The sequence below is a fragment of the Microtus oregoni genome, unplaced genomic scaffold, assembly GCF_018167655.1.
Source record: "Microtus oregoni isolate MIOR12 unplaced genomic scaffold, Mior012 000002F_ref0000024, whole genome shotgun sequence".
Lineage (NCBI taxonomy): Eukaryota > Metazoa > Chordata > Mammalia > Rodentia > Cricetidae > Microtus > Microtus oregoni.
Window position 1 is genome coordinate 82,374,984 of NW_024543061.1, and position 22,330 is coordinate 82,397,313.

The window sequence follows — 22,330 nt, forward strand, 5'->3', positions numbered from 1 at the left end:
AACCCGAAGCTTCCATCATGAATAGTTCTTGACGGACAAAGAGAAAAGGGAACAAAAGTCATCACATTCCTTTCGCTGGTCTATTCCATACCTGCCACCGTGACTGTGCATGGAGCAGAGAAAATAGCAAAGAGGAGGCGGTGAGAGGGTATGTCTCACTGGCTGCATTCAATACGAAGGACTAATTATACACTCATTTCATCTCACCTTCAATTATTTCAAATCGTATACTGCCAACAGCCCCAAGCGAAGCTCAGCAGACTGCAATCCTGTCGATTCAGTAGCTGGGTTAAAGCCGAATCTCAGAGTTAATTATGTTGCAGTTGTTGAAAACAGAACATCTATTTTCATCCCCTGTGGTGATCTAAGTGTGAGCAGATTACATCAGCGTTTAGAGGGAACTCTTCCCTGCTCACACCTATTTCAGATGTAGGGCAAACAGCAAGTTCTCCCAATCTGTCCTGAAATACTATCTGCTTAGGCTAAAAAGTATTTAGAATAACAAACTTTATGCCAAATATAAAAAGAATTAGTCATTGTATTATTTCCCTAAAATATAGATGAAACTGATATTCTTCATCCATGTTTCAAATATGAAAAGAAAGTTCAATGAAAGAAATACTATAGGCCATATGGTAGCATGTCTTAAACTCTTAACTGCAATGTGTTTGGGTAAGAGATCAAATGTATGTATATTAAGGGTAAGTTTGAAAAAACAAAACAAACAGGAAGTTGCTGCTTTAGTGACTTGCCCCACTGCTCTGAGAAAAAGCAAAGGAAGGAAGGGTTTGTTCCGGGTCACAGTTAAAGTCCAGTCCATCATGCCGCAGGGGTTTGTGGTATCCCATTGCATCACTCCACCTGCAGCCTGGAAGCAGAGAGATGAATGCCGCGCTCACTGCCCTTTGAGTTATGAGAGCTAGTTAGAAACAACCCTAAGTGATAGGCCAAAATTTTTTAATTTTATAATTAATAAGAAGTCTCCATGTCATCATTTGGGAGCTGGCTGGTGGGACAGAAAAAAGACCCATTACAATACCACTCACATTCAAGATGGATCTGCCCACCTCCATCGCTGCCAGGTGTGCCTAGGTGCTTGTCTCTGGGTGATTCTGAATGCTGTCAACTTGACAATGTTCACCATCGTAGTTGGTGACCTGTGTTTGTCATTAAATTTAAAAAAAAAAATATTAGCCCACAACTTTCGGTGGGCTGGGCAGACAAACTGTCAGTCAGACTCCCACACACGAGGTTGGAGGAGCTAGTGCTGATGGTTGTAGCAGGAAGAAGCTTATTTGTTCCTGGCTGCCCGGACCTGAAATAATCACACAGAAACTATATGTATGTATAGCTCTTACATCTTAAATTAACCCATTTCTATTATTTTATATTTTATCATGGGGCTCGTGGTTTACCGGTACTGGCGCGTGTGGGTGTGTTTCTCCTTGGCAGCTACCTGGTATCTTTCTGACTCCACCTACTTTCTCCTCTATCTCTGCTTGCAGTTCCCGCCTTGCCCCATTCTGTGCTCCAGTAGGCCCAAAGCCGGTTCTTTATTAACCACAGCATACAGAGGGGAATTCCACATCAGATGGTACTGAGGCAGAGCCAGCCTCAAAGGCAGAATTATAGGACCTGCTCTGCTCAGCTCTCACAGCCTTCTTTCAGGAATTGGTTTGCATTAGAAAATCTCCAATTTGGTATAAAAGAAAATCTCTAATGTTTAAGGAAGAAAGAAAAAAAAGATGCTGGGGAACTTGAATATTTTTGTCACAGTTGAGAGGAAAAGTTATCCATTTAAGATGCTAAAGGAATTTTAAAGTAGCAAGTGACCTTATTATTACTAACCTAGGGGAGAGTCAGATACACACTGTCTGCTGGGCTTTCTGCCACAAACAACCGCTATTTCCAAAGATATTTTTTCCTCCATGCTTCATGTGGTTTGAGTGGAAAATAACCCCTTTGTGTTTGGTTCTGTGGCACTATCTGGGGAGGCTTGGGAAGCCTTAGGGAGAGGAGCCTTGCTGGAGGAAGTGTGTCAGAGGACATGTCTTGAGGCATTACCATCTAGACCCAGTGCCTATCTGCACTCTGACTTTGAATTGCCCAGGTGTGACCAAGCGGCTTGACATTCCTGTGGCCGTAGCTGAGAGCTATTCCCGCCATTGTGCCTTCTCTGCCACAATGGACGGTATCCTTAAACCCCGAGCAAACACAAGCCTTTTATTCTGTGAAGTTGCCTCTTATGAGGTGTTTGACCTCAGTAATGAGAAAAGTAACTAATAGAATGGACAAATTAATTTATTTGCCTATTAACCTTAAATAAGAATCTATGTAATTGCTGGGCAGTGGTGACACATGCCTTTAATCCCAGCACTTGGAAGGCAGAGGCAGGTGGATCTCTGTGAGTTTGAGGCCAGCCTGGTCTACAAGAGCTAGTTCCAGAACAGGTTCCAAAGCTACAGCAAAACCCTGTCTCGAAAAACCAAAAAAAAAAAAAAAAAGATTCTATATAATCATGTACTATACCATACATACATATATATGTATATATATATATGTACCTGTGCTTGTGTTAACCTATTACCATAGACAAATACGGGCTCTGAATTCTAACTAAAATAGATGTGTATGCTCCCTGTACCTTCCCTGTCACGAGCTACAGCTTGTGTCTGCCACAGAAAAGCCAAAGTAAGGCGGGCGTTAGCAACTCTTTTAAAAATATCTCTCTAAGTCCCAAAGAGCAAACACAAAGCCGCGCGTGTATTTATTGTCTTCTCATGTTCGTCTTCATTAACTCCTGCTTTTACTGAGCAAACACTTGCTCACCTGTTCTGATGGAAAATGAAGATCATGAAATTAATTCACGATGTTTTAGAAAAGATTAAAAATATAATTCAGGAAAGGAAAATATGTCATGGCCATAAGCACATTTTAAACCACTTGGAACATTTCTCCAGAGTGCTAGCTGTCTGTATCTGTACCCTTAAACTAAGATCACACACAAATATATCTCTATTTTGATAAGGTCTCACTGTGTAGCTCTGGCTGGCCTGGAGCTCACAGAGATCCACCTGCTTCTGTCTCACTAGTGCTGATATTAAAGGTGTGTGCCACCACACCTGGACTGTTTTGTGAGGAAAACAAATAAACAAAGAAAAACCCCTAGTCAAAAGCATTTCAAAGTCATTTAAAGACTCTGGGTGGACTTTATGTTTTAGATGTGAGGTGTAGCAAACACATGGACTGGGTTCCCCATTCCCACAGCGGAGCCCCTGCTTTGCTGCATGGCCAGTCAACGCGATGTCAACTTAGCCAGTGGGCTAGGTCCAGTCAATGTGATGAGGGCTCAGTCAATGAGGCCCAGACTTGATCAATGGGATTTAGGGGCAGTCAGTGGGAAGAAGAATCAGTCTATAGGATTCCCGGTCAGTCAATAGGATATGGGTTCAGTGAGTGAGATATGGGTTCATATGAATTTGAGTGCCATGAATACTGGACTAAGCTAAATGTGGGGAGATCAGGAATTGGGGGCCCTTGATGTGGAAGGCAGTTGCCTCACTCTGCAGACTGATGATGGCTACAGATCATATACAGTGTGGCTTTTGGAGTTCTTCCCATTTCTGTCCATCAGGAACACCGCCCTGGCTCAGAAGGGCCTCTTAGCAAAGCCTTTCTCTGTAGCCTAACTTTCCTGGGTTCCTCTGCAACACCCTAACACCATTGAAGGAGGCACCCAGTTCAGTGTCGGTCCCTTTTGCCATCTGATCTTTTATGCATTACACATTTCCCGATTGTTCCTTTATGACTGATTTTATTAGAGGCATTTTCTCTCACAGGGTGGGAACACTTTAGAAGTTCTCAATACGTGCTAATTCTTTTCTTTTTTCCTTCACAGAGCACCACAGTTATTTGCACTCCCATTGTTGAGCGGCACAGGAGACTGTGGGAGCATCCATAGCTTTTCACTTTATTTTTGCTACTCTGGCAGTTAAAAATAGAGAACATGCTGTTTTGATGTGAAAGTATTTAATTATTAATGCAGTTGAATACTTGCTAATCTTAGGAGCCATCTGTATTTACCTCTTCCAGATCTTTCCAATGCTATAGCCAATCACCTCCCAAGCTTCCATAATTTCCATGGATGTCTACATACTATATTCACAGAGAAGAGACATCTGCCCTTCTTCCTGTTAGTACTAAGGTAACTATTCTTTCACAAATGGTTGTTTGTGGCTTTTCCTTTTTTTCATGATTGTCTGATTAGAACAAATTTACAAATTTGGAGGCATATATAAATCATTTTTTTCTTGCCATTTCTACAATCAGTAGGTACTGTCCTCAGGGGGAAGTATACATATGAAAACTTTCTAGTTTTATAGTTTGCTCCTTATTTTTGAAGTATTAATCCTTTACCTGGATTGAATACTTATCCCCATTCACCCAAAGTTACCATACATTCCTTGACCTGGATTGAATACCTATCTCTGTCCACCCAAAGTTACCATACATTGTGAACCTCAAGATACCACCTCAGAAATGGGTTCAGTATAGATTGTCATCATTAGGTCATGGTTAGAGTGGCCCTAGCCCAGTGTCCTTATAATGGAAAGTCTAGAGAAGCAAACACAGAAAGAAGGTCACGGAACCACAGAAGCAGAAACTGGAGGGCTTCGGGTTGACTTCTGGCCAATAGCAGAAGTTGGCTGAGATGGGGAAGGCCTCTTCCCAGAGCGGCAAACAGTTCAAAGAGCACAGGCCAGAGCTGGAACCTCAGTCTTCATGACTGTAAAAGCATGGGAGACTGGAATAGGCCAGTCAGATCAGCAGGCACAACAGAGCAAGGCTCCTTCGAGTCCCACAACCAGTTTAAAAAACATGCAGCAAGGTACCACAGCCTTCATATCTGTACTTCAACATTGTTTCCAGATCCGAGCTACACACACTAAGATTCTATTCTTGAGCATTTGGCTCTAAACTCTAGCATGTATCTGTAATAGACATGCGTGTAATATCCACTTATAATCAATTAATTGAAGAAGGGTCTTAGAAATGTCCTCGGGCGCTTGGATTCCATGTGCACGTGAGGTAGAGCAAAGGGTGGTGCCTATCAGACCTGTGCCCCTGTGACATCTGTCCCGCAATACTGGGATACACAGAAGGCCGAGGCCACTGCCATCTTGTTCCTTCATAAGCAAATTGTTCCTATTCTCTGTTGTTCAGTGTTGTCACAATGTATCTAAGAGTGGGTCCTTTCTGGCAGCTTTAGCCTGGCGTTGCTTTGACTCTGGTAGGGTTTTTAGTGCTTAAAACTCTTTTTATTAAAAAAATAAAGTTAGGCCTGGTGATCTGATGGTTGCTTGTTTTTAATTCTTTCCTGTTACTACAACTTTCCTTCTCCGAGTGTGTGTGTGTGTGTGTGTGTGTGTGTGTATGAGAGTGCATGTGTGAGTGTGTGTAAGTGAGTTGTGTATGAGGGTGTGTGTGTGTGTATGTGTGTATGAGAGTGCATGTGTGAGTGTGCGTGTGTGTGTGTGAGTTGTGTATGAGTGTGTGAGTGTGTGTGTGTGAGTGTGCGCGTGTGTGTGTTCTATGCACCTGTGTTCATGTGTGCATGCCTGTGGAGGCTAGAGCTTGACACTGCTGTCTTCCATCTTCCTCTATCACTGTCCACCTTCTCGGGTTTTGTTCTTGACTTTGGATGTAGGGTGTCTCATGGATTTGGCTAGATTGGTTGACCGGGAAGTTCCAGGTATCTACCCATCTTCCCCAGCTCTGCGGTTAGAGGCATACACCACACCGACTTTCCTGTGAGTGCTGGGATATGAGTCCCAGTTCTCATGCTCTTGTGAGCCCTGAACCCCGGTTCTCATGATGGCACTGCAAGCATTCCGCCCTCAGAGTCATCTCTCCAGCCCCACTTCTTGATTCTTCTTTGGAAAACCCAAGCCTGGAGGATAAATCTTTCCTTTTCCCTTATGTGATTTGGAATGACATTCATCTCTATGTCTATTGTCAAGGTTGAAATACAGAAGACGTTGCCTTTCGGCCTGCGCTTGCTCTCTGCAGCATTCACTGCAGACTGGATTTCCTTTCTTTGTTTGTTCGTTGGAGACAGGGTTTCTCTGTGTAGCCCTGGCTGTCCTGGAACTCACCCTATAGACCAGGCTGTCCTGAACTCACAGAGATCTGCCTACTTCTGCCTCCTGAGTGCTGGGATTGAAGGCATCTGCCACCACCACCCAGCTTGCTCCCCCACTTTAACATATTACTTTTACTAATGCTTTGAGAATGTCATATATACATACAATGTATTTTGAACATAATCAAACATATCCCCCATTTCTTCCCCTAACTTCTCTGGGACCCAACCCTCACTCATAGTCCTCACTCCCAGAACCCTAGCTCTTTTTATCTTTTGATAATTCCCTGAATCCAGTTTGTGCTATCCATATCGGCATGGGTGTGGGCCATTACTGAAGCATGGTTGACCGTACTCCTGAAGGAAACTGATTCTTTCTTTTCTAGCACCCGTCAACTGTTGAAAGCTCCTCAATTTCAGGTGGGGCTCTTGAGCCCCTCCCCTTCCATGTTTTGAATTTTTCTTCCAGTCCCTCTGGAAAGCCATTTTTACGCATGTCTTTTCCTGTGGGTATTTGAGTCACTTTTCCTTGGGTTGTAGGATTTCAGGGGTGCTTGTTAATTTTCTATTTTTTTTTAGGTAATAGAAAAATAAACATAAAGAAATAAAACCTCATTTCCAGATGACATTTGGCTTCAGATTGGTGTCCACATTATTTTGGGGGCCGCAGGTGCCAATTATTTAGATATTCATACGTTTTGTTTTTTAGATCTAGACTTACAGAGAATGCTGCAGTACCAACTCCTGAACCTGCCTTGTATCTAGCTAACATTCATCCCTAAGGTCTGCCACACTGTGAAAGGCTCTTCTGCTCCATTGGGCAGGCTGTCTGATGACTTAGGATTCATGAACAGAATAGGATTCTTCTTGCAATGGCAGAAAAACTGCACCTCCATCTCCCCAATTCCAAGGATGCTTGTCATCCCCCACCCAGATTGTCCTCCTAAGAGATTTTGTTCATCTCAGCCTTCAGATTTCTGTCTCTCTTGTGTACTCTTGGTCACCTGCAGGGCTTTGCATTGTGGAGCAAGATTGGAAAGAACACACAGAAAGAAAAGACACAGCAAAGGTGACCAGCCCAGAACCAGCCAGCTAGGAAAGCCACGCACTTGGCTTTGGGGTGAGTCACCACCGCTTTCCATATTCCCAGATTTCTGTGCTCTTCTGGCTACACTGGCTCAGTTTAGGATTGTGACTCCTGACCCAACCCCCCATTCCTTGCAGTTGGTAGAAATTCCCATAGTCTCGAGCAGGGCACGGTGATTCCCTTGTCCTTATTTTCAGTTGTCTTGTAAGGTGTTTTATTTATTTATTTATGGTGATTTAGTTGAAACAAACACCCTGGTACTTGATGGAGTCCTACTCTGTGTCAAACACTCAATTGGACCCTGAGAATAAAAGGATGCGGAGAATGGACCCAACAACTTTGGAAGGCTAACCCTTGTTGGTGACAGGCATGCTACACACGGTGCTCAGAGGCTTCCGTGAGCAGCTCCATCAGATACACAAATGAGGCTGGAGTCTGAGACAAACAGGAGAAAAGGATGGGATGGTGAGCTGTAATTCCGTTAGGATATATGATGAGCTATGAAGACTACTGACTTGGGATTTTAATACAATACTATGCTGTAAGAGAACATGTGACCTCAGCCCTAGCTGAGGAGCTATCGGCAGCTGTTGGCTGCTGGGGTAGGGAGAGTCTGTCTTCTCTAAGGGTGTGGCCCATGCTTCAGTTTGGGACTCCAGTCCACAAGATGGTGTGGCTCACACTTACACTTCTCCGCTTACACTCTCAGACATGTAAGTCAGACCCTCACAGACACACCCTAAAGCATACCTCGCCAGGGCCCAGCATCTCTTCATCCAATCAAGCTGATGTCAAAATTAACCTCGACAGAAGATAGGTATAGCTATAGAGAGCAAGGGGGGGGGGGAAGAAGGAGGAAAGGAGAAAGACAGAAATCCGGAGAGAGAGAGAGAGAGAGAGAGAGAGAGAGAGAGAGAGAAGAGAAGAGAAGAGAAGAGAAGAGAAGAGAAGAGAAGGGGAGAGGAGAGAGAAAGACTCAAAAGCCACATTGGTGAACATCAACATCATAAAGGTTACATATAAGGGAGCCATCAACAAAGAAAGCCAGGCAGACAGATGGGAATGGTGGGCCTCTGGAAGAACCACTTTCAAGACCACAAAAGCAGGTGAAGTCGAGTCATAAGTATGAACAGGTACTGGTTTCCTTCTTGCAAATCACAGAGTCTCTACCACTAAATACCCGTTTGATAATGACCTCTTCGACTGGTGACAGACAGAAACTTTTACAGAGCATAAAAGCTTTCAGCAGTAAACGCTGCTGTCCAATAAGAAGCCGCGTTAGGAAGCCTGTGCCCCTGGGTATTCAATGCTACCAGGCACAAGGTATTACCCACCGCGTATTTGAGATATAAGCCTCTTGGCTGCACAGAGTTTATGGCATGAGAGGTGACCCAAGGAAAAAAAGAGGTGTGTATGGGGGGGGGGAGGGAACAAGCTTGCAAGAGCCTCCATTCAGGGCCAGTAGCAGACCTGTGATTGACCTCTGACCTCTGACCTCTGTGGCACTTCAAGGCATGGGAGAGCCAGGTCTGTTTCCCATTAGTTTCCAAAGGCCATCATTCATCGTAGTAGGATTTGTCCTGGGAAGAGCTAGCTGTCAAAGCAGGATGAGCAAAGACCACTACAGATTCCATTCTAATCTTCTGCCTAAAATACCTTCCCAGCCCTCAGCCCTCAGTTTCCAGCCCTAAGAGAGAGTCGAGATGTCCGCAATTCCTCTACATGAAGAGTTAGCCCATTTTATGAAAACTCTAAGTTTTCAACGGGTAGCTCTGGATAGATACAAAAACATGGAGAGGAATAAAACGTGATTCCTCATCAACCACAAGAATGCATCCATAAAGACCGGTTTATCCGAGGACTTGTAATTATCTTGAGGAGAGGGACAGCCAAAACACAGGTCTGGCCAGGGATGGTTCCTGCGGCCAAGGTGTGCACTGGAAACAACAGGGTGTCTGTAACAGTGGGGGTGGGGCCAGTGTAAAGAAGAGAGTCCCGGCTTTTCTTCTCTTTGCAACAATAAGCTGTTTTGTTTAGGATTTGTTGTTGTTGTTGTTTGTTTGTTTGTTTAGGGGGTTTCAGGAAGAGGACAGGATTTCACTATATAGACCAGGCTAAATCTGTTAACCTTCAAGATTACAGGAACTCAGAGTTATGGGAGTACACCATACGTGTCCTCAGCAAACATGATGACCTCTTGGGACCCTGAGTCTCCACGTTAAGATATACTGCCAAAGGACAGTGTGACATCTTCCAAGAACCACAAATATACATATCTCAGGGCTGGGGATGTTTGTTTGCTCAGTGGCAACGCAATGATAGAGCCATAAACTCAATCCATAACTCACATGTCAGCACGTGCACACAAAGACCCCAACCTAAGAACTATCTATCATCCCCAACATCCCAAACGATGCTTCTGAGATAGTCATTCTATAGTCTGAGTAGGTACATTTCTGGAAGTCACCTGAGAATAGTATTTTAATATCTAACCTATGACAGGAAGTCCTTCTGTCTAGGCCATAGTCAGAAGGTGCCATTCACACTTAGAATTATTCCAATTAAGAAAAGCTCTCCCTTACAGATGTGCCAGAGACTTGTCTCATAGTTGATTCCTGTGGTGGTTTATAAAAGAAACATGCTCGCCATGGACTCAGGTATTTGAACACTTGATCCTGAGGACGTTCCCTCAGCCCCATGGAAAAGCCTAACTTACTATTCTAACGGTATCTCCTTCAGCCTCCCACTGCCATCTTCACAGAGTAATCAGTATGGATTTCCTCCCCTGGGCATCAGAGGAGGCAGAAATAAAAATCCAGGGCAAATAAATAAAGGACATTGAGCCTATAATTTGAGATCCTAGAGAAGCTAAATAGGAAGGTGAATCCAAAGACAAACATATAGGCATCCTCCTGAATATTAACCTTCATCAGGCGATGAAAGGAGACAGAGACCCACATTGGAGCACTGGACTGAAATCCCAAGGTCCAAATCAGGAGCAGATGGAGAGAGAGCATGAGCAAGGAACTCAGGACAGTGAGGGGTGCACCCACACACTGAGACAATGGGGATGTTCTATCGGGAACTCACCAAAGCCAGCTGACCTGGGTCTGAAAAAGCATGGGATAAAACCAGACTTGCTGAACATAGGGGACAATGAGGACTACTGAGAACTCAAGAACAATGGCAATGGGTTTTTGATCCTACTGCACGTACTGGCTTTGTGGGAGCCTAGGCAGTTTGGATGCTCACCTTACTAGACCTGGATGGAGGTGGGTGGTCCTTGGACTTCCCACAGGTCAGGGAACCCTGATTGCTCTTTGGGCTGATGAGGGAGGGGGACTTGATCAGGGGAGAGGGACTTGATTGGGGGAGGGAGAGGGAAATGGGAGGCAGTGGCGGGAAAGAGGCAGAAATCTTTAATAAATAAATAAATTAAAAACAAAACAAAAAAAATCCAGGGCAAGAAAAGCCAATAAAAAACAGCACTTGTGGGAAGAAATCACCTGAAAAGAATAAGGAGGGCCCTAGGGCAGGCAGATGCCTGCCATACAGGCGTGAGGTCCTGAGTTTGGATCCCTGGGACTCACATAAAAGCCACTCAGTATGCCAGCCCCCTGGCAATGCCAGCTCTCAAGAAAGGGTTCCCACTGCGAGTAGACAGAATCTGAAAGATTCAGTGAGACACGGCCTCAATACATAAAGTAAAATAAGTAAAGACGGATCAAAGAAGACAATTGGTGTGAACTTTGGGGCCCACATGCCATGCTTCTAAGTACTTGTGAAGATGCATGTATACATACATGTAAAAATGGAGGGTAAGAGTCTGGGATGGCCAAGGACAGGCTAATTTTATGTCGTGCTCATGCAAAGGGTCTAATGTCTTAGACTGAGCTGCTGTGGATTTTAAAATGTCAAGTTATTAAAAGATGGGAATAAGAATCACTGATCTGATTTTGATCAGTTCTAACACATTTGGGAAAATTGCCGGTTGGATTTTGGTACTGCACTGGGAAGGAATGACTGCCAGTGATACACTTGGAGGACCCCACAAACAGGAAGCCACTGGGTAGCAACCGGAAAGGAAACCACAAACAGGAAGGCACAAACAGGACGCCAGTGGGTAGCAAAGGGAAGAGGTAAACTCTGTTCTCCCTCCTCCAGCCTCCCGCAGTCCATTCCAGTGTTCCTGGGATGGCCAATCTTGGATATCAGCCTGAATATGTGATTTTGTCAGCTACATTTCTGTTGCTGTGACAAAGTCCCATGGCTAAAAGCAACTTAAAGAAGAGTATATTTTGGCTTTTCCAGGGGAAAAGTCCATGATGGGGAGGAAGGCCTGCAGCAGGCGGCTGAATCATGGAACATAGAGATCACATCTCAGCTACACACAGGGAAGCAAACAGCGTGACCTGGGAGTGAACTGAATCCACCAGCCCTCGAAGCCTGCCCCTGATGCCCCATGACACATCCTCCCAACTTCAGGCTCCACCTCCTAAAGGTTCCACAACTTTTCCAAACAGCACCGCTCACTCAGGATCAAGTGTTCAAAAACCCGAGCCCATGGCAAGTATGTTTCTTTTATTTAAAACACCACAGGAATCAACTATGAGACAAGCCTCTGTCACATCTATAAGGGAGAGCTTTTCTTAATTGGATTAATTCTAAGTGTGAATGGCACCTTCTGACTATGGCCTAGATATAAGGACTTCCCAGAATCCAATGTGACTCTCCAGGAATCCTCCAGTTCTTCAGCACAAGATTGGGACGACAATGTCTTCTAGCCTGGTTTTTAGCCTCTCCAGTGTGAAGATACCAGTGATGCACTGTCTAGACTATACTGTGCAAGACAATTTAATAATTCCTCTTTTAATATAAATTCATTGTTTTGGTTTTATTCCTCTAGAATATCTGATTAATACAGGAGATATCATAGAACTGGTTGGCAAAGAAATGTGATCTGTAAGTGATAGTACCACAGATCAGACTGCAGAACAAGGGCCAGCAAAAGGGAGGCAGAAACCTAAAAAGTGACTGATACTCCAGAGACACACGATGTAGTGACCATGGTGGGTGAGAAAGGATTCCTGCATTTGCGAGCTGCTCTGTCATCATCTGGAGGTAGTTTCAACCAAGCCAGGGAAGACTTCAAGGATTTCGAATTCAGTAACAGAACAATTGAGATGGGAAAGATTATAGGATCCACAGACTGGATCAATGAGGAGATTAGGAATGCTAGTGTTGAATTTGGTGTGCCCATTGGGTAACCAAATTGATATTCAACCCTGGAGTTGAAAATACAGCCTGGGAGGGAAAGAACATAGCAGAATTTATGTAGCGTTGGGAACTATGAGGCTAAGTGAGCTCCTAGTCTAGACAGTAAATAGAGAAAGGGAAAGTAGGATGTTAGATCCCTAGATGAAATTAGCAGTGCACATATGGGTGAAGGGAGAAACGAGCTAAGTCACAGCTGCTCAGACAAGAGAATCAAAAGATCAAAGGTATCTTAAAATCCTTGACAGCTCAAATAAGATGGAAACTGACTTAGACAATTGGTTCAATAACAGTGTGATTGAGGAAGAAATTCCAGGAATTTCCAAAGTGGAAGACATGAACTTGGAGATTGAAAAGTCCCGTTGAGTGCCACACAATGAGAGGAATCAGGCCAAAACACAACAATTATGAAATTTCAAAATATAGAGAAGAATGGCTGGGCGTGGTGGCTCATACTTTGTAATCCTACCAGGATGCTGAGCCAGGAGGATTGCCATGAGTTTGAGACCTGCCTGAGCAAGAGTGAGACTGTCTTGAAAGCCAAAACTGAAGACCCCCAATGCAGAGCAGAAGGGAGCCAGACTGTAAAGCAGGTGGCAAGAAAAGCCCGGATTGCATACAAAGAGATCAAACATGGAATATCATGATTTCATCTCCCCCAAACACTGGACCTGAAAGACAATGGGCGAACTTCTTCAAAAGGTTGAAAAGATTTATAAATTAGAACGGCATTCTGGGGCTAGAAACATGGCTCAGAGGTTAACAGCCAAGAGCCCTTGCTGACCTTGTGGAGGACGGGAGTTCAATTACCAGCACCCATGATGGGTAGCTCACAATTTTCAGCTCCAAGGGATCTTATGCTCTCTTCTGGCCTCCAAGGGCATTGCATCTAGGTTGCATCCATACAGATACATAATTAAAAATAAAATGTTTAAAAACATGTTTAGAAATAAAATCCTAATATAAACATTCATAGTATATGAAAGTATAATACTGACAACGTCAGACATAAAGGCCCTCAACACTTTTGCTTTCTTTTACTTTTCCTGGGGAAACTCTTGGAGAGTAAGTGCTCAAAAAATGCAAAACAATATTTTAAAACAAAAAAAAAAAAACCCTTTGCCAAGAAAAACATGATTCAAGTTATAGGAATTCAGAGGTCCCACTCATGTAAAGAGCAACACTAATCTGTAGGACAATGGTGGAAGAAAGTTTCGGAATGATTAACCTTGCACTAGAGAATAAAATGTGTGTGTTTCTGGACCCATTCCTCTAAAAGGATGCTTTCTGGTGCTCTGGGCTTCACTTAAGCTATCGGAGCTCCTGGAGAAGGTCAGAGAAGTTGTGAGAGCCAAGGGCATTCAGAAAACAAAGTAAACCAGAGATGGGACAGGTGTGGGACAGGTGTGTACCCCAGGTGAAGGGACTAGAACACCAGGCCCCTAGCACATGAGAACATGGTCACTGGCTCAGGTGACAGAGCTGATGTGGCTGTTGATAGCAATGACTTGTTCTCGCGTCTATTTTTTCAGTGAGAGGAAAGGATATTATTAGCTGGAGGTGAATGAGAAGACAGCATTGAAGTAAAAGATGTGTCCTTAAAAGATGGGGTTTGAACCAACATGGAAAATGGTCTAAGACTCCCTACTTGTTCTTAGAGGTGCATGGGCGGCCTCTTCAGTCCCTCTTTCTCTTCAGATTGTTAGGCACAGCCAGGGGAAGGTGATGGAAGCCAAGAATAACAGACATTATCCCCAAATAGGGACCAAGCCAAGAATGACTCACAAGCTCCTTGTGGTCACTACTAGGGAAAGAAGAGGTCATCTGCAGAGGGGTGGGCAGAAGTGAAAAGTGGTGGACAGAGACAGTGGCTGAGCCCCCAGAAGAAAAGTCATTTTCGGACTTTAAAGAAAGCTTTGCAGTCAAAATATAAGAAGTGTTGATGTGAAAAGATGAGCAACAAAATGAGCAGAGATGCTGAGAGAGTGTCGTCACCCTTAATCTCAGACAAACGTAATCACCGTTTATCCAGGCAGGACATGGAGAGAGTCTAGCTGGAAGCTACATCTATAAGCAGTTATTTGGTGGTGGAATACTTCTGCAATAAACAGCTCCAAGCCACTGGAGATAGGAGGTCTTGTCAATTATGCTCTAATAAAAAGCTTCCCCATAGTAACCCATGGAGGCAGGCTCTCTTTCCACTGGCTCATCACACTAACATTGTCATGCTGTGGCTTGAGCGTGGTTTGCTCCATTTTTACTTTTGTATTGTTAATGTTTATCAGATGTGGATTCTTCACCTGCTCTAATATCCTGCTGCTGTTTGTATCACTTGCTTTTCTATTGCGGGGACAAATCATGAACACACAGCTAATAGAGGAAAGCTTATTTGGAGTTGCAGAAGGACAAGACTCCATGGTGGCAGAGTGAAGGCATGACGGCTAGATCTGGAAGCTGAGAGCTCACATCTTAGACCACAAGAAGGAAGCAGAAAGATAATTTGAAATGGTATTTGTCTTTAGAATACCTCCTCCAACACAGTGACATCCAAGCTTCCCCCAAAAAGTGTGTTACAGTCAACAAATCTGAAAGGAATTGGAGATCTGAAGAGCATTTTGACATCAGACATGGAGATGTAGAGTTTAGAGTTTGCCCAGATGGTTTCGGTCATGCTTTGATCCGACATTGCCTCACTGTGCTCCCTTCCCTATGTTTTGGAACAGTAATGTATATCCTGTGTTGGAAGTATGTGATCTGCTTTTTTCATTTTGACTTTATGGGGGATTACAGTTAATATATTGCATGGATCTCAGAAGAGATTTTGAACTTTAAAACATTGTTGAGGCTGGAATAGACAGTGGGAACTTTTGAAGTTGGACCAAATCCATATTGGATTATGATATTACTGCAAGCTTATAGGGGTCAGGGAGTGGAATGTGGTAGTTTGAATGCAACTGGCCTTTATAAGCTCATATGGTGTGGCACTATTGGGAGGTGTGGCCTTGTTAGAGTAAGTATGGCCTTGTTGGAAGAAGTCTGTCACTGTGGGGTGGGATTTGAGACCTCAATGCTCAAGCCACATCCAGTGTCCTAGTTCACTTCCTGTTTCCTCTACAAGATGCAGAACTTTTCAGCTACCCCTCTTACATCATGTCTGCCTGCACAACCACCATGTCCCGCCATGAGGATGATGGACTGAACCTCTGAACTGTAAACCACCCAATTAAATGTTTTCCCTTGCAAGAGTTGCTGTGGTCATGGTGTCTCTTCACAGCAACAGAAACCCTAACTAAGACAGTGCCTGAGGAAGTTGTGACATCTTCGGGAAGAGTCACTGGGGAAGTGGGTTGTTTGGGACAGGCTTTGAGATATATGATGCAGTCCCATTTTCAGCCCTAGCTCCCTGCTTCCCGATTTGCCCATAAAGTCACCAGTTGCCTCAGCTCCAGCGGCACCACCCATAATCTGGTCCTGCTGCCATGATACCACGCTGCCTATCTTATCACCATGCTTTCTCACCATGATTGACTGTACCTCCTCAAGTCACGAACCAGAATAAATCCTTCCTACAATAAACTGCTTCCTTCAAGCATTTGATGTTTTCCACCTCTTAGAGTCACTGCTCTCCCAGGCATGGCTTATCTGTGACACCAGCGATCAACCCCTAGGTGTAATCTCTCCAACCACTTCCCAGTACACAGATGATACTGCTCATGAATTATTAAGACACATAAATATTCATGTCTATTGTGCAGTCCCACAGCTGTACTTTAAGGTTTAATTTCGTATCGGGAAAAATCCTTGCTTTTCTTTCCAGTTCACCAATTCTCTCTTCAGCTGTGTCTACTCTGACGTCAGTCCACCTCAACAATTATTCCGTGTCTACTCTGACGTCAGTCCACCTCAACAATTATTCCGCGTTTACTCTGACGTCAGCCCACCTCAACAATTATTCCGTGCATTTCTAAAAGATCTACTTGTTTTCAATTTTGTTTATTTTTAATTCTGTATTGACTCATCATGTTTTGCTACAATGAATTCATGTTTTGTAACTTAGCATACCTGACAATGTTCTAAGTTCTCAGGCATTTGTATGGGTGATTATTTTGTTTGCCGTCTGTTGCTAAAGATGATCATTGTCAATGTCCAGAGCATGGAAGGGCTTGCTTATGAGACCGCATTTGTTTGAACATAGTAAGCGAGAACTCTGAGAGCATTTCTCCAGGTGAATTTACGTTAGCTTCTATCGGGCATTGATGGCTACTCCTGACCTTCAACCATGTAAAACCACTGTTCAGGTTCACCGCAGGGAGGGCACTTGGAGGCTAGGGCCTGGCCTCTTTTTCTAAGCTTCAGTGTGTGATCTTTACAGGTTTTAGGATCCTACTTTCTGTTCTGTATTTGGATTTGGGAAGGCTCTGGGAAGCATGTAGATGCCCTTGAACTTTCTCATGTGTTTAATAATGTATTGAAAAGCACATTTAACCCAAGAACAGGATGTATTGCAGCAGGAGGTCCACTGGAGGAACAATCTGAGACATTAGGCAGATTGATCTCATTGACTCTGCTGCATTATCTCAATTTCTTAATAGTCCTGAGATGAAGAATTTTACTCCCAACTAACAGAAAGAAGGTTAAACAACTCCGATTACAGAGCTATAAGTGTAGAAGTATTAAACTCAGAAGCAGATCTGCTGGTGCTGGGATTGAAGGCAGGGCATGTATGTGGTTGGCAAGCACTCTCCCGATGAGCTATACACCCAGCTCCTGCCCCCATGCTATCTACCACGATGTAGCATTGCCTCTCATTTGCGCGCTGTGCATTCATAGCCTCCTAGATGCATTTTCATCACCACTGTGCTCAATCTGGGCAGTTCTTTCTCATCTCTACTGCATTCAATTCTAGCTTTAGGTCTGCCTTCTAATCCAGCTGAATGGCTAATCCTTGGTGCTAGCAGTGAAACAGTGCTCTGCGTTTGAAGATAAGAGAAAGAAAAAAGTCAGCAGAAGGGGTAGAAGTTTCAGGAACTCCATCTAAAACATGTAAACTTCAAGGAGATACTGTTCTGATCTTATTATATAAGCCCAAGTTACTTTCCATAAAAATCAGAATACTTTTGTAAAGTACATACATAAAATGTTTGCTAGGAAGCGGGGGAAATGGCTCACTCATGAAGTGCTTGCTCCCACGAGGAAGGACCTGAGTTCAGATCCTCAGTGCCATGTAAAAGCCATGTGCAGTAGTGGAGACCTGTTACCCTAGCACTTGGGAGACAGGGGTGTGAGAATCATGTGACTTTGCTGGTTAGCCAGCCAACCCAGCTAATCGGCGGCCTCTAAATTTAGTTAGAAATCAGATTTTTTTTTTCAGAAAATAAGATGGAAAAGTAATTGAGAAATACATACAGTGTTGACTTCTGGCCTCCACGTGTGTATTTGCCTGCACATGTGTATGCATGTGTACGTGTGAGTGTGTGCATGTGTGTATGTGTATGTACATGCGTGTATGTGTGTGTTACATATGTATTTTTGCATGTGTGTCTGTGTGTGTATGTGTGTGTATATGCGTATGTGTGTGTGTGGTGTGGACACACACTCACATACACATGAGAAAGGTAGAGAAGAAACAGAAAGAAAACCGTTGTTGATGAATGAAGTCTGGTGTTGCACAAACCTCCAGGCCACAAAAGGACACATTCATAACAGAGGAGTCTTCTCCTAAGTTGGGGTGGAACGGGAATATCTCTAGAGGAAACCAGAATATGTTGTGCTTCATCTTATTCAGGGACAGACTCTGGGCGGTCCCCACACCTTATTTTATGTTGATTAATTAGGTGTCAGGGAGAAGATTCTATCCAGTGACACTTCCTTTGTGACAGAAGTAATCTGACCCGGGCTTTCACATCACGACAGATCATACCAAAAACCACTCTGAGATTTGACAATGAGCACATAGAGCACATAAATAACACGTAAGGAACTGAACAGCTGCAATTTAACTCCTGCCAAGAATGCTAAACAATCTGATAACTGTTAAGAAAAGGATGGCATTTCTTAAATTATTTTGAAGGATACTTGAACAAACACACTTCAAATCCAGTAGGTCAGACCCACGGGTGGGTCCCCTACTCTCTCTTTCTTTCTAAACAGTCTTAGCTCATCAGTAGGTTTCATTCATGAGAGACTAACTCCCAAATGCTCCCATAGTGACTGCCAAGTATTCTGAAATTGATACCGCAAAGAATTTTCCTTCTGCCCTCCAAAGTTTGATATGGTATAGTCAATCTAATATAACTGCACGCTCTTATACATTCTGAAAGCATTGCCATTTTGTGTGCATGTGGCAAATTGGTCGTTTCTTTGCTTTTAGTTTAACAAGTCAGTTCACAATTGCTGATCGGAAAGTCGGACCAGGCCAGCATGGTGGATATGAGTAGTATTGAGTGGGCAGGATTCTATGCGGGGCTCTCAGCAAAACAATCGATTCCCCTGTCCTTTCCACCATCTCTAACAGAGAGAGGAAGCATGAAATCCCCAGCCCTCCCGCCACACTGCCTAGCTTATTTACCATTCCCTCCTCCATCCTTCCTGCCTGTCCAGATGGCTTCCCTCTTTGTTTCCGAGGCTGACTTATGCGCACTCCCTTTAAGACGCTGATGACTTCACAGACCTTCATCTTCAGTCCCCACAAAGACAGACACCTTCAGTCTTACCTCTGGCGAATTATGCTGGGATTAGCTGTCACCAGCTGAGTTTTGGAGCCGACATCTCTGGTGTACTCACTTGACAAGGGAGGGAGATTGCATCTAGAAACACAAAAAGGAATGCTTCAGAATGACTCATGTACTTTTAAATCAAGTCGATGATAAGGACCCAAAGAGGAAAGTTAATTCTGGCTCAATTCACAAATAACTGTTTTCAGCACCTTTCCCTTTCATGGGCATTAGATGACTAATTCACTATTAGCATTACCAAAGTCCTGGGGCTTATGTGATTTGTGTGTGTGTGTGTGTGTGTGTGTGTGTGTGTGTGTGTGTGAGAGAGAGAGAGAGAGAGAGAGAGAGAGAGAGAGAATGTGGGGGGGGGTGTTGTTGCTGTTTTAGAAGCAAATGTCAGTGACAGAAGTAGATGATCTACCAAAGAAAAGAGACAATAACAACAATGTCTGTTTTACTAAAAATACATCTGAAGTATGGTATTCTACACCTGCAATCCCATACTTGGGAGGTAGAGGATACAGAGCCCAAAGTAACTTTGGTTACACAGCGAGTTTGAGGTCAGCCTGGGCTACACGAAACCTTGTATAAGATAGATAGATAGATAGATAGATAGATAGATAGATAGATAGATAGATAGACAGATAGATGATAGGTACCTGACAGATGATAGATAGATAGATGATAGATAGATAATATATATAGATAAAATGAATGAATGAATAAATAAATAAATAAATAAGAAAAATAAGTAGAATGAATGAATTAATTAATTGTTGGCTGATGTTTCTGTCCTGCCTGGTTCCTATAGTTGTTAAGTCCCAAGTAAATCACACAGAAGTCTACATTAATTATAAAGTGATTGGCCCAGTATCTCAGGCTTCTTATTAACTCTTATAACTTACCTTAGCCCATAATACTTGTCTATGTTAGCTACGTGGCTTGGTACCTTAAATGTCGAGGCATTCTCATCTTGCTTCCTCTGCGTCTGGGTCATGTCAAGCCCTTCCCTCTTCCCAGAATTCTCATTGCTCTGCCTTTACTTCCTGCCTGGTCACCTTGCCAATACTTTCAGCCTGGCTACTGGCCAATCAGCATTTTATTAAAAATAATGCAAGTGACAGGATAAAAGACCATTGTCTTACAGCAATTAACTAATAAAATAGGGGCCTGAGAGGCAGCTCAGCCGTTAGGAGTACTTAATGCTCTTGCAAAGGACACAGGACTCACAACTGCCTGTCAATCCAATTCTAGGAGCTCTAGTGCCGTCTTCTGGGTTTTGTTGGCATCTGCACACGTGTGGTACATATGAACTGACGCGAGCTTGCACACATCCTTATAAAATAAGATGAATCTTTATAAATGATGAAAAAGAAACAGCATTTGAAGTGTGGGACAGAGTACTTTAAACTTGGAATGAAGGCGCAGAAGGTAGAGGGCAGGTGCCCCACCCCACATTCTCTACCTACATCAGTTTTTATAAAACACTGATGGATTGGGTTGTTTCCTGTGTTTTTCTTTATTTTCCAGAAATTTACATAATAGCAGCACTTTCTGGGTCACCTACTACTCAGCTAACCTAATGCATGAAGGATTTTTGTATATGTGACTAAGGTGTCGGTGGGTTAATGTGATGACAGGGCATTGTACCCAAAGAATGGTGGCATTCTGTACCATTTCTGCTCTGCCAAGGGCAAAAGTAAAAGCAGCGTGTGTGTGTGTGTGTGTGTGTGTGTGTGTGTGTGTGTGTGTGATATGCTCTCGTGTGTGCACGCACATGCATATGCTGTACCAGTGCATATCCATACATGTGTGCACACATGTGAAGAGCAGAGGTCAACAATAAGTGTCCTCCTCAATCCCTGTCCCTCGCTGGACCTGGAGCTCACTGACCTGGCTGCACTAGCTGGCCAGTGTGCTCCAGGATCCTCCTGCCTCCGCTTTCACGGCACTGGGATTATGGGCACATGCCACCATGCCTGGCGTTTGCTATTTTCACGGGGCACTAGGGGGGTGGAACTCACATCCTCAAGCTTGTGTGGCTAGTCCTTCACCAGCTGAGCCATCTTCCTGGTCTGAACAGTGCTGTATTCTCATGAGAGAAAGCAATCAACCCACTTGTATCCCCAAACTCCATCCCGGCCCTAACAGTCTCCTTTGGTCACAATGCCTTGAGTGCACACAGTGGGAAACACAATTGTGTCATACCCAAACCTGTGACTTCCTGCCTGGGGGCATCGGGAGGTTCCTGCAGTTCCCTGGCCATAGTTCCTCCATGACCTAATACTAGAATAACAACTTTGTGTGCCTTCCTGGGTCATAGTGAGAACTAAGAGAACTCTGCTAACAGTCTCTGATGTTTATACAGCCAAAGTTCAAAACCATCCTGTCAGAAAGAACCCAATTGTGCATTTGTATTAAAAGTTGAGTCTCTCCTCTCCGACCACATATACGACTTGACTCCTGCCACATCAGAGCACATCCACTTTGCATGGTTTATTTATAGATAAAGATGAGTTTTACAAATATTGTGGTCTCTGTGAACTGCTAAATTTTCCCTACCAGTGTGCTCTAGGAGCTGAACTTGCCCACACACCTATCAGCTGACCTGCTCCCATGGTCAGCTTCTCTTTCTTACAAGCCTCGTGACTCCTGCCACACCAGGCCATCCAAGCAGAAACGTCTCCGTGTTGATTAAAAGTCTCCCTTTCATCTGCTTGTGAGTAATACAAAAGCTGAATGTTCTGGTAACCACACACAGGTCAGCCAGCTATTGAATATCCATTGAAAGCACCGTAGGAAGCTGGGGAGGAACTGGTCACAAAGCCTACTCTAGAAGCATCTACAAGCTCGTGGTGACACCATACCCATGTGGTTTCCTGGGGGGTTGTGCAGAAGGGTGGACTCAGTCATCAAAACCCAGTTCCCATCAAGCGGTAGTGTGGATCTGATTGTGACTGCTCTGTCTAACTAACCTTTGCAAAGACAAGATGGCTTCCCAAATAAAACAAAGGCCTCTTAAGGACACTTTGATCTCGACTGCCCTTGTTAACATCTGAGAATCAACTACAGGTTCTGCACTTTGCTAGAGAGTCTTCGTAACCTGTTTTG

At 43.8% G+C, this 22,330-nt stretch overlaps 1 protein-coding gene across 1 annotated transcript in view; it reads right to left on the reverse strand.

The window, feature by feature from the left end:
- The window catches only part of St8sia1 (ST8 alpha-N-acetyl-neuraminide alpha-2,8-sialyltransferase 1), a 150,871-nt gene that overhangs the window by 24,194 nt on the left and 104,347 nt on the right, over positions 1 to 22,330 (reverse strand). Inside the window, exon 4 of the mRNA XM_041637806.1 lies at positions 19,217 to 19,309. Within this exon, the coding sequence (XP_041493740.1) occupies positions 19,217 to 19,309 (93 nt within the window). The remainder of the gene's footprint in view (positions 1 to 19,216; positions 19,310 to 22,330) is intronic.